Below are 13,400 nucleotides of genomic sequence, written 5' to 3' on the forward strand. Positions count from 1 at the left end.
GAGCTGGAACAAACTCCCAGAAGAACTCAGAAATGCCCCAAATGGAACACTTTTAAAACCAGGCTCAAAACATTTTTATTCTGCACTGCCTATGCAACTTGATTTTTATTCCCTTTTTATGCATTTTAATTCTTTATTTATATGCCTTCTTTATATGTCTTCTAAATGTGATTTTAATGCCTTCATTTTTATTATTATTTTTCTTAGGTTTTATTTATGTACAGCACTTTGAATTGTCTGAAATGTGATTGTAATGCACTTTCGCTTTTAATGTCTTTTGTGTCTTTATTTTTCTTTTATTTATGTACAGCACTTTGAATTGCCAATGTGTATGGAATGTGCTATATAAATAAACTTGCCTTGCCTTGACTTCTGTAATGCCCTGTTTACCTGTCTTAACCAAAAAGAGGTAGACTGGCTCCAATGAGTTCAGAATGCTGCAGCAAAGCTTATAACTAAAACTAAAAGATGGGACCACATATCTCCCATTTTAGCGTCTCTTCACTGGTTTCCTGTTCGTTTTATTGATTTTAAGATTTTATTGAATATGTGGCTTTGCATGGCCTTAGCCCAAGTTATCTTCCTAAATTTTTGATCCTTTATGAGCCTGTGTGCAGTCTGAGATCTTCTGACTGTCCCTGTGTCCAGGTTAAAGAGTAAAGGAGACCGGGCTTTTGCTGTTAGGGCACCTGGTCTTTGGAGCGGTCTGCTTGAGGACCTCAGACTGGCAGAGTCAGTATCATCTTTTAAATCTCTTCTTAAAACATACTTTTATCGTAAGGCCTTTTTATAACCTTTGACTTCTATTAATTTCTTAACCCTGTTGCCTTGCCTGTTATTTTATTCCATTTGTTGTTATCCCTATGGCTGGATCTGTTTATCTTACCTGTTTATCTTACCTTTGTGCTTTTAGGGTTAGGGTGTTTTATTCTTATTATTATATATTTTCTTGGTAACACTTTACAATAAGGGTACATTAAGTAATGAATTACTTAATTAACAGTTAACTAATGTGTCTGGTAATCATTTACTAATGGTGTTCATGTCATGTCATGTTCACTAACCCTTATTAAGCATTAACAAACCCTTAACTTAGTGTACCCTTATTGTAAAGTGTTACCATTTTCTTTTACTATTGTTCTGTTCTTTGTTCTTTCTTTCTTTTATCTTGATCTCTCTTGATTGTGAGGCAATCGAGAGATCAAGAAAAAACAGACATCCTTTGAAAATAAGATAAGATAAGATAGCACTTTATTAATCCCCTTGGGGAAATTCAGGTGCCACAGCAGCAACTGGCAGAACAGTACCAAGGAAAAAAACGATAAGTACAAGAAGATAATAAAAGAGAAGAAAAATAGAGGTAATGTACATAATATATTAATAATAATAATAATAATACATGACATTTATATAGTGCTTTTCTCGGTGCTCAAAGACGCTTTACAAACACAGGATAAAACAAATTTAATAGAGGTATATATAAAAGATAGAAATAGATGAGAAAAGGACGTATACATAGGGAGGAACGGGGGAGGGGAGAGGAGAAGAAGATTAGAGGTCGAAAGCAAGAGTGAATAGGTGGGTTTTGAGGGCTTTTTTGAAAGATGACAGAGTGTTGGCCTTTCGGATGTGGCTGGGGAGGGCGTTCCAGAGGGAGGGGGCAGCTGCAGCGAAGGCCCTGTCACCCCAGGTCCGGTGCTTTGTCCTGATGATTTGGAGTAGGTTAGCGTCTGCGGACCTGAGGTGACGGGTAGGGGTGTGGTGGTGGAGGAGGTCAGCGAGGTAGGGGGGGGCCAGGTTGTTGATGGCTTTGAAGGTGGTGAGTAATATTTTGAAGTGAATCCTGTATTTGATCGGGAGCCAGTGGAGGTCATGGAGGACAGGGGTGATGTGATCCGTGCAGCGGGTGGAGGTGAGCAAGCGGGCAGCAGAGTTTTGGACATATTGGAGTTTGTTGAGGACATTGTTTGATGAGCCATATAGGATGCTGTTGTAGTAGTCGAGCCTTGATGTTATGAATGCATGTATGAGTGTTTCAGCAGCGGAGAAGGATAGAGAGGGTCGGAGACGGGCGATGTTCCTAAGGTGGAAAAAAGCTGCTTTTGTGATTTGGTTTACATGAGGGAGGAATGAGAGGGTGGGGTCGAGGATGATTCCAAGGTTGCGGACGTGAGTGGAGGGGGTGACAATGGAGCCATCGATGTTGAGTGAGAAATCCTGGGTGGAGCGGGTGAGGGAGTTAGGGCCGATGATGAGGACTTCAGACTTGTTGCAATAAAAACTATAGAGACAGTGCAAAAATGTAAATAAATGCAAATAATAATAATAATAATAAATGTGTATTTGTATATATATACTATATATATACATAATCAATGGATTAGTTCTAGTTGGTCCCAAGGCCAAAAGAGATCTTATTCTCCCCCAAATTAGGCGATCCATTATCTCAGACCCGATTACAAGTAAGAAACTTTAGGATTATTTTAGACTCTAATTTTAATTTCAAAGCACATTTGAATTATTTGACCAAGACTCTTTTTTAATTTACATAATATTGCCAAAGTTAGATCATTTCTTACTGAACAGGATGCAGAGAAGCTTGTTCATACTTTTATAACCAGTCGCCTTTACTACTGCAATGCACTTTATACTGGCCTGCCAATTGCACAGCTCCAGGTGATTCAAAATGCTGTTGCCAGGGTCTTAACAAAGACAAAAATAAGGGACCACATAACACCTGTCTTAGATTACTTGCACTGGCTCCCTAGCACCCTTATATATGTATATCTGATTGTCTGTCATTTTACACCCCAGCTTGCCCTATAAGATCCTCCTCTGAAAAGCTACTGACTGTAATGTAAAACTACTGGTCAGGCCTCCAGTTATTATGGTACAAAATTATGAAACACACTGCCCAGGGATCTTAGAGAGGCACAGACAGGCATTTTTATAAGGAAGTTGAAAACCCACCTCTTAAGATAAGATAAGATAAGATAATACTTTATTGTCTGTTCTCAAGGAAACTTGTCTTGCCTGACATGCTAATCATTAAGAGTACATGGTACAACATTGGAAAAACAACATCAAACAGACAAACAAAAAAGAAACACTTCACTAAAAGGACATGACACAGTACTGAGCAAACACCTCATCAGAATGACATAATACAATAGACATAACACCTGTCGAAAAAAACCCCCCAAAAAACAAGAAGAAACATCAGTCCTGCACCTACAAGCATCAACATGCCATAGTCCATACCCAACCCAACAGTCCATGTGGAGGTCATATGCACAGTTGTAAGTGTGTGCCTGCGGATGGGTGAGGGGGGTAGGGGGTGAGGAGCGATCACCTCCGTGCACTCCTCTGTTGATTGAGCAATGTTATGGAGTGAGGAACAAAGGAATGCTTGTGTTTATTCCTCCTGCAGCATGGCACCCTGAAGCGTTTCCCAGAGGCCAGCAGTTGATGCTCCTCATTCAAAACATCAGACGAGTCCTGGGCGACTCTATCAGCCAGTCTGAGGGTGCGCTTGGAGCAGCTGTGTAGGAAGGAGTCTTCCACAGGGTGACCTACCACCTTGGAGCAGATCCTCAGAAGCCGTAGAATCCTGGCTTTCAGTTGGACTGAGAGGTCGCTGAACCATACTGCACCACCATACTGGAGGATACTTTGAATGGTTGAGCAGAAAAATAAGGTGAGGATTTCCCTACTGGCTCCAAAAGACGTTAGTCTCCTAAGGAAATAAATCCTCTGTTGTACCTTGTTACAAACTCTCCCAGATATTTGAATGATGATGTCTGTTTTATGGGGTGATTGTGAATACCAAGTGGAGCAATGTGCATGTCTTGTGTAGCTCTGAAGATGACTTCCTCTGTTTTAAGTGTGTTGAGAATGAGAGAGTTGTGATCGCACCACTGCACCACTTTGTTGACCCTGTCCAGGTAGAGGTCTGGCTCCTCCCCTTCCTTCATCAGTGTAACCAGTGCAGAATCATCAGAAAACTTGATGATATAGTGGTTCAGCACACAGTTATTAGTGTAGAACGTAAATAACAGAGGGGAACTCATGCATCCCTGTGGGGCCCCACAGCTGGTTAAAGCCAGGGGGGAGTAGGTGTTAACCCTAACTAGCTGTTGCCTATTGATGAGAAAGGAACAGTACAAATAGATGATATAAGGATTGATCCCTAACTGATATATTTTGGAGAGCAGTATGTCTGGCTGAATTGTATTGAATGCAGAGAAAAAGTCTATGAACAATACTCTGGCATATGTTTTTGTTTTTGTCGCATCCAGGTCAGGGTTGCAACAGCATCCTCAGTGCTGCGCTCTCGCTTATACGAGAACTGATAGAGATCTAATTTATCCTGCACAGACTGAGACAGCGTATGAGAAATGATTATTTCCAGTGACTGAGAGGTTACGGCCACGGGTCGATAATCATTACAGTCCTTGGGACAAGGTTTCTTAGGAAGTGGGATGATGTGTGAAGTTTTCCAGGCCGTTGGAACAGTGTGTGTGTCTCATGATTTCTGGAATATAGGCTGCCACACCGGGGCTAGCTCCTCACTGTATGATTTCAGAATAGAGGCACTGATGTTATCAGGGCCACTGGCTTTGCGTCCATTAAGGTTCCGAAAGGTGCAGGCCACCTGACTCTGAAATGACAATTCTGTCTTCAGACCCTACAATTACTGACTCCGATGCCTCCCTGCATCTGTCCAAGTGGTTTCAAACCTGGTAAAGAAGGAGTTAAGCAAGTTTGCAGAGGCCAGCTCGTCATTAGCCACAAAATTACCTACACTGGTTACGTGACAATCCTGTCATATTTTTCATGGTCTCCCACATCCTTTTGGGGTTTCCAGCCCTCTTCCAATTATCTTATCACTAACTTTGCTTTTTCAAATTCTTTTATTTTTAATGTTATTAAATGTGTACAGTATATGTATGCGTATGTATGTGTGTATATGTGCATGTATATGTATATACAGTATGTGTATGTATGTATGTATATTTCTATATATAGGCTATATATATAATTTTATTTAACTTTTTTATGTTTATTTTAGTTTTACTGCTTTTATTAAGTAATGATGTCACTACTGTTTTATTTATCTATTACTGCTACTATTGTTTTTATTTTCTTTTATCTTGTGGTTTCATCATTGCTTTACCTCCTGTGATGTTGATTATCTGCTGGAAAGCACTTTGAGTTACTTCTCTGCATGAAAGGTGCTATACAAATAGTTTATTATTATTGTTATTGTTATAATTAAACTATGAATAAATAAACCTAAACATTCATTCTTATTTATTTTTGTGGCAATTCAATACGGACACAATTTTCAAAAGCCAGGTGATAATTCAAAAGCAGATAAGATGTTCATCATCCCACAATGACTTTATGTCAATAACAATTTAACGTTGTTAAAATTTACATCAGTGCACATGTATTAATCTTAGTCTGGAAATGTTTTGAGGTGGTAGAAAGCGGATTTGGTGATGGATTTGATGTGTGACTGAAAAGAGGGGGTGGAGTCCAGAATGACACCCAGGTTGCGGACTTCTGGGGATGGGCAGATGGAGCAGCCGTCCACGTCGAGAAGAAGATCTCCAACCTTCTGGAGCTGCGCCTTGGGAGCCACAACCATGAGCTCTGTTTTGTTGCTGTTAAGCTTGAATAGGTTAGATGACATCCATATTTTTATTTCATGCAGGCAGTTGACAAGAGACTGTGGGGGGAGCTGAGTGGATGGTTTAGTGCTGAGATACAGCTGAATGTCTTCAGCGTAGCAGTGGAAGCTGAGACCGTGGTGGCGGATGATCTGACCAAGGGGGAGCATGTAGATGGTAAAGAGGAGGGGTCCAAGCCTTGGTACGCCTTGGTTGACTGGGGGCGGGGTAGAAGGCCCTGATGGTAACAAACAGTTTTCTGTTGGAGAGATTTGACTGGAACCAGGAGAGAGCAGGCCTAGGTAGTCGGATAGGCGGTTGAGGAGTATAGTGTGGGAGACTGTGTCGAAGGCTGCAGAGAGGTCCAGGAGGATGAGGATACTGATGTGGCCGGAATCAGCAGCGATGAGGAGGTCATTGGTGATTTTGATGAGGGCGGTCTCTGTGCTGTGGTGTGCTCTGAAGACAGATTGAAGGGGTTCATAGAGCTCATGGTTGGACATGTGCTGATGGAGTTGGGCGGCAACTGCTCTTTCTAGGATTTTGCTGAGAAAAGGAAGGTTGGAGATCGGCTGGTAGTTGTTGAGGTCATCTGGGTCCAGACCTGGCTTTTTGAGGATCGGGGTGACTGAGGCCATTTTGAAGCTGGAGGGTACCATGCCAGATTCCAAGGAGGAGTTGATAATGTCCACCATGATGGGGCAAAGGGTAGGTAGGCATGCCTTGACCAAGGCTGTGGGCATGGGGTCCAGGGAACAGGTGGAGGCCTTGGTCTTGCTGACCAACTTAGCAACTTGAGGAGCATCCACAGGGGAGGAGGAGAGGCAGCGCTGAGGCAGGCATGCAGAGGAGGAAGCAACGCCCAGTGTGTGTGGAGGGGGGGGGGCAGGCGCCAGAAGCTGCTGGTGGATAGAATCCACTTTGGCCTGGAAGAAGTCCAGGAACTTGGAGCAGAGGTTGGGGGCACCTTTATATATTCAAACTCAAAATGTCTTCAAAGTGACAGAGATACAATCCATTAGTCAACAACAAAGTTGTTTTTTTTGCTTTGGAGAACGGCAGGTTGATTGTGCGTGACTCGTACGACAGGTCTGGACTTGTAAATGTTGTTTGTACCTAAGACAAAATTCTAAATACAAGAAAATTGATGAATGCGGCAAGTTCTCTTACATCGCTCGTGCGACACACACAGTAAATATTTCTTGAGCAACATCTAGCCAACAATAACTGCACACACGTTTGTTCTATGATCACGAAACTTGGCAGATATATCAAGGGATATATTTGGACGATGTCCTCAGAACCACTGACACTTTTTTCGCGACGTCAGTACCATTCAGAAAAGGCTTGAACCCCTTTTATGGCCACTTGCAGCTATATTTATAACTATTATTAATTAACTGATTATATGAATGTCCTTGCTATTTGGACCCATATCTCACCAATGGTGCTTTATACTGTATTGAAATTTGTCAAGAGAAATATTCAGGCAATTATGGAGATTTGTATGAAGTTTGCACTTAAATGATTATTATTCATTAATTAATTAATACATTTTTGGACTGGTACTTTTTTTATTAGGGGTTCAAGCCCGTAGGGCTGAAACCCTGTTGTTTTTGTGCTGGTTTGTTATTATTGTTCTTCTGCCATGGCGCAAATTGTCGTGAGCTGGTACATCGCAGAGACATGAAATTTGGCCCAATGACAGTTATTGGTGGCTAGATGTTGCTGAAGAAATATTTACTCAATTGGCGATGGAGGCGCTGTAATTCAAGGTTTCACTTTAAAGGCCATAACTTCCACACCTTGGTGCACATATCCAGTTGTCCTAACGCTACAATTTTGCCAATTTTGCCCTCAAGGTCTGCCTGGAAAGTTCTGAAAAACACATTTATAACATCTCCTCCCACACCGTTTGACCGATTACCACCAAAATCGGTCAGTAGCATCTATGGTCCTACGCTCTTTAAATTTTGTTTATAGATCGTTGATATCTACTGTGGTTTTGAAGATATTAACTCTTAAAGTTGTGAAGGAGGCATGGCATATAAGCTAAATTGTTATAATTTTGTGATAGATGGTTCAATCATCATGGAACTTGGAGAACATGTTCACATATAATGAATGAACATGTGTGTACAGCCATTCAAATATTGACCAACAGGGGGCACCACAAAGGCCAGAAAACTGTATGTCCTAATCCATTAGGTGAAATTGCATGAAATTCGGTACACATGCTCTAGGACCATATCCTAGAGTTAGTGAAATTGGGTGATCATTAGTGAAAATGGGCATGGCCCATGACATTTTGGCTTATAACTCAAAGAGATTTTCACCAATCGCTATGAAACTTGGTAATCATGTTCCAACCTTTATGTGTAACATCCACACCAATTTCCATACAGATCTTACCAACAGCCATAGGCGGAAATTACGGGGGGGACAGGGGGGTCGGGACCCCCCCTTCCTGGGAAAAACAGAGAGTTGTCCCCCTCAATGTATCATTGTAAACATAACTATATAATTTTAAATAATATAATAATATGCACTGAAAGCACTTGTGCTAATTATAGACGCAAACAATGCGTTTTTAAGTTTCAAAAGATTGCGTCCCCCCCTCATATGCCTCACAGTGGTTTGGTCCACTGCCCCAACCCCAACACACATTAGCCCTCGGTACGAGTGTCTGTGGAGCAATCTCTGGAAGTGTGTCAGTGGTGGCTGACCTCCAGTAAGTAGCTACTTTGCAAAGGTTAACTTAAAACAAAGGATGTGTCAGACATTTTTCTTTACTTCTACCACTCAATAGAATAAAACACATTTATAATTGTAAACAGACTACATTTTGTTCGCTCCATTACCTCACGGTTGAATCTTGTGTATCAAAGTACTGGTGTGGGGCAGCCGCATCTCCTAATGCCTGATGTCTATGGAGGCAGGAGGTCTATCCACAATTAAAATCATCATAACTCGCTGAATTTTAGACTGATTTTCAAGCGGTTTGGTTTGTTACAAATGCCAGATGTGTATTTATGATACAGGATACTTGGTTAAATTAAAATGCAGGTTTTCATACCAAAGCACTTTATCTCTTGTTGATGGTAACAGTAATATTTCTATAATATAATATTTAAGATTAACTTACCCTTCGTAATTAGGTTCTAAGTATATTCTTTTTTTCTTACTGCATGTAAAATGGCTGCTACTATGTAATTTTGTTTAGAATTTTGGAAATAAATGCAGACAGAAGGGTCTCCTCTATATACATTTAATACAACAATACTTTTGACGGCACCTTTGGTGTCCCCTTCAGGAATTGCTCTTGAGAAATTTTTCTGTTTATTGTCCCCCCGAACAGTGAAATGAAATATCCGCCCTTGCCAACAGCAGCATTTGGGTGTACAGCTAAACACAGTAAAGCCAATACGAAGTTGGATATTGACACATTGTTACTTGCTATTACCTTCAGTATCAGAACTTGATAGCTTGGGGCCTGATGGCTCTACAGCCTAATACAGACAAAACTGACAGTGATCTTAATGCAGCCTTCCATGTTTCAGCTCTGGCTGCTGTACTGGCATGAACCCAGCCATCGCCGCTAGTGGCTATATTTAATTAGTTAAATGTATTATTGAGTGTTAAAAAAATTGTTAAGGTACATACCCTTTATTATTGGGGAGACAATCCCTAAAAGGTTTTTGGAGTTTTTAGGAGTAATAATAATATAATTAACTTTAGATTAGCCCAATTGGCATAATCAAAATAATTAGGGACATACAACCAACCCTGGAGTCTCATTGTGTGATTATTGAATGGCTTTTTATTACATTTGACTTAATGGGGCCTTCAAGGATTGGGGAATTTAGGGGATATACTCTTGCTGTCGGCCCGACAGCATCCTAGTTTTTTGGCTGGTTTTGCCTTTATTATACAGCATATAGTGAAGGGAGACAGGAAAGATTAGGAGGAGAGATAGGGGGATGAAAAGCGACAAAGATCCCAGGCCAGATTTGAACCCAGGGTGTCACAGTTACATGGTATGCACCTTAACCTACTGATCCACCGGGATGCCCATCGCATCTCACCAATGCTGTGGGATGACTTCTCGGTCCCATACTTACACACTGTATTGGTGGAGAATTTTGGGGCAGTAACCTCCCTGATTAGATAATCCTGTCAGGATGCCGTCAGTAGTGGGAGCCTTGATATTTTTGAGGAAACCAATGGGTGAGAAAAACTCAAGAAAGGTTGGCAGATGGTTGTATATACTGTATACAGGGGCATGGACATGAATGTAAAAATAGATACAGATACAAATGCAGATAGAACTATACATAACCCAGACCCTATACACATACAGCTCTGGAAAAATGTTTTTCACTTTCACAGTTTATGGGTGTGTCTGTGTAAAATCTAACTCCAGTTGCCCTAAAACTCTTAATGATATTAGACCAGTTGCTCTCACATCAATTTTAATGAAAACCTTCAAAAAACTGGTAAAGTCAGAACTCTTAAGGAAAACTGAGCATGCACTTGATCCCATGCAGTTTGCTTATAGGCCACACAGAGGAGTAGAGGATGCCACAGTCACTTTGCTTAACTTATTTGTTAAAAACTTGGAGGGAAATGTGTCTCATGCTGGACTTCTATTTGTTGATTTTTCCTCTGCTTTTAACACAATTCAACCCCATATTTTAACCAGTAGGCTTTTAGAACAATTTGACTTGAGTAACAATCTTGTGGGCTGGATTCTTGACTTTTTAACTAATAGAACACAAAGAGTGAGGGTAAATGGAATTCTGTCTGACCAAGTTTGCTCCTCAACTGGCTCTACACAAGAATGTGTGCTTTCGCCCTTAATATTTATTCTCTACACAAATATGTGTCAGAGCAGGTGTGAAAATAGGACCATCTTAAAGTATGCAGATGACTCTGTTATTGTTAGTCGGCTCCAGGACAATGAGACCAGCCACAGCCCGGTCATCGATGACTTTGTCAAGTGGTGTGAGGAGTCCTATCTTCAATTAAAGATATCTAAGAAAAAATACATGATAATTGATTTTAGAAGTCATGTCCACACACATGAAGTCACATCCATTGAGGGTCAGACAGTGGAATGTGTGCAAATATCTTGGGACAATTATTGACTCAAAACTGAACTTTGAAGAAAATTGTGAAGTCGTGTGCAAAAAGGGGCACCCACGTTTGTTTTGTTTGAGGAAACTTCTATTTCCACATCGATAAAACCATGATGACCTCATTCTACCGTGCTTTTATTGAATCGATTTTTATCTTTTTCTTTGGTGTCATGGTTTGGAAACCTATCCTTAAAGAATAGAAACTCTTTGAATCAGATTGTGAAATGGTCTAGTAGGCTGATTGGTGAGTCACAGCTTAACCCAGCGTCCCTGTACACCAGACAGTTACAGTGGATAACTGGCTCGATTTTAAATGATGACTCCCACCCTTTGCACAGTGAATTTCAGCTTCTTCCTTCTGGATGAAGATATATAGTCCCAAAGTGCAGAACAAAGCGGTATAAAAAATAGCTTTGTTCCAGCAGCCATCACTCAGGTGAACAAGTCGTAGCAACATTGCACAGATGATATAGAAGCAATGTTTATTTATTTATTCTGTCTTTTAGTTTTTGTGGTTTAGTGATACGTTTTAGTGATTGAAACTTTGAGTACTTTTATTATGTTTGTCTACTGTTTGTGTTGTTTCTAAAATGTGTGTCAAGATGGATGACTCTCTACTGCAAACCAAATCTACCTACGGGTACAAATAAAGTAACCTGAACCTGAACTATTCAAGTCAAGTCAAGTTAATTTCTTTATATAGCTCTCAAAAGACTTTACAAAGAATGAGCCTTATTAGATGTAACTAATCAACAATCAATCACAGAACAAAATTATGTAATACAGCAGGAGTGTTCCTGACTAAGATTTTTCATGGTTGATCAGATTTGTCAAACAAAGGCCATTGTTGACCAATGATTGATCAAGTATTTTTTTTTTTTTTTTTAACTAGGCAGTTTGTAAAGTAAAACTGGAATCAATCCAGTGCGCAGTTAAACTCAATGACATGGAGCACATGTCTGAACTCCAAATTAGTGCTAGGAGAAAAAGAACAAATCATTTTGAACGAATCATTTTCAAGCTTGAAACAAGAGTCTGCAATGGTACATACTGGTTCTTCCCACTCCAAATTTCCATCAAAGGTCGTTGACCAATGGCATCCTGGTGGCTCAGTGATCTAAGGTGTGTGCCATGTAAATGCAACATGTGACCTCGGTTTGAAGTCGCCCTAGGACCTTTGTCGCATGTCATCCCCCACTTTCTCCCAGTCTTTCCTCTCTCTCCACTTTGAACTGTCTAATAAAATGGAAAATGCCCCAAAAAAATCTCTGAAAAAGCTCATTTAACAATTCCTCCAGCAGCTCTTCCAATGTCCGGCTAGATGCCAACAGTACATTTTGTCAACAGTAGTGAAACCAACTGTGCATCACAGTCTTCATCAGCTAAAACAGCGTATGCACTGAGACAAATGGTTTCTGTAAATTATTGAAGTACAGGCTGCAGTTAGCCACACAAACACTGTCAATGATCGCCATGTAAGCATTGCAAGCTTAATTTTGTATAGGCTATATCAGTCTATTGCAGTATACTGTCAGAAAGACATCTCACTGTCAAACCCACTCTCTGAGGAAGTTGTGCATTGTTGAACGAACTGTTCATTCAGGTTTACGAGTTTCAGTATATGAAGGCTATATACTGTATGTAACCTGTATACTGAATACTGCAAGTGTGCTGGTGATGGTATGTAACAAATATATGGGATGGCTGGGGTGCCTTGAAGAGAGGTTTGGGAACCACTGCTATATAAAAGTACAGATGTAGTATTCCAAAAATATGGGGTGTTTTCTACCAGACTTGTAGCTAAAGACATAGATAGTGCTTTTGATAATGTTATTCACATGGAGATAAACTAAGCAAATGAGAATGAGAATTCTCTCCTCTCATCTCTCTCCTCTGCTCAGTTCTTTGAGGAGTCATGACCTCCCAGGAGGAGACATCTTCCTTCAGGAGGTTTTTTCAGTACGTGGAGGACAGCGGGCTTCGAACCTATGATGGTCTAGTGATCCAGAATGCCTCGGACATTGCCAGGGAGAGCGACCGCATTCGCAACCAAACCAACTGGACCTATCTGCAGGAGAAACACCAGAAGAAGAGACGTCAAGAGGAAGCCATCAAGAGGTAAAAACCCTGAGATTTATCCTTATAACCCTGACGTTTATAATATAAGAACCCTAAGATTTAACCCTTAAAGGCATACTGAGTAGGATTTTGCTGGTTGTCACTTGTAAACACAACTTTCTAAGTTGCCAGAACAGTAAAAAACAGTAAAAAAGTACAGCGAGGCGAAACACGTAGCACACAAGACTCGTTCCAAAACGAGAGTGAATCTGGGGTTGGTTTTCACCCGTTGGAGAGTACTGAAGGAGAGGATGGGGATGAAGAGCAGAGTTGGCTTGTTTTAGTAGCTACCAGCAGCTGAAAGAAGCTATGATAACAATGGTAGCTAGCTGCCAGCTCACACATACACTCGCTCTGGCCAGAACTCCAGTTTCTCTGTTTTAGAGTTTGGGACTGCTACTGCAGCCAGCGTGGATTTTAAAAATAAAACGATTTAGCATAAGTTTTGGTTGCAGGTGTACACACCCAC

General features: G+C 40.8%; 2 protein-coding genes across 2 annotated transcripts in view; one reads left to right on the forward strand and one right to left on the reverse strand.

The window, feature by feature from the left end:
• Positions 1-1,551: 1,551 nt before the first annotated feature.
• Positions 1,552-3,974, reverse strand: LOC139660434 (uncharacterized). Its single transcript, XM_071538578.1, has 3 exons — positions 3,916-3,974; positions 3,439-3,670; positions 1,552-2,217 (listed from the first exon to the last, which is right to left on the reverse strand). The coding sequence occupies exons 1-3, from the start codon at positions 3,972-3,974 to the stop codon at positions 1,552-1,554; spliced, it is 957 nt and encodes a 318-aa protein (XP_071394679.1).
• An 8,754-nt stretch (positions 3,975-12,728) lies between these two features.
• Positions 12,729-13,400, forward strand: part of nyap2a (neuronal tyrosine-phosphorylated phosphoinositide-3-kinase adaptor 2a) — a 57,836-nt gene continuing 57,164 nt past the window's right edge. The window contains 1 exon segment of the mRNA XM_071538579.1: positions 12,729-12,931. Within this exon segment, the coding sequence (XP_071394680.1) occupies positions 12,729-12,931 (203 nt within the window).

Source organism: Centroberyx affinis, unplaced genomic scaffold, assembly GCF_046629955.1.
Source record: "Centroberyx affinis isolate AG114_WGS23_722 - 3 ecotype Tasmania unplaced genomic scaffold, CSIRO-AGI_Caff_v1 ptg003302l_1, whole genome shotgun sequence".
Taxonomy (NCBI): Eukaryota; Metazoa; Chordata; class Actinopteri; order Beryciformes; family Berycidae; genus Centroberyx; species Centroberyx affinis.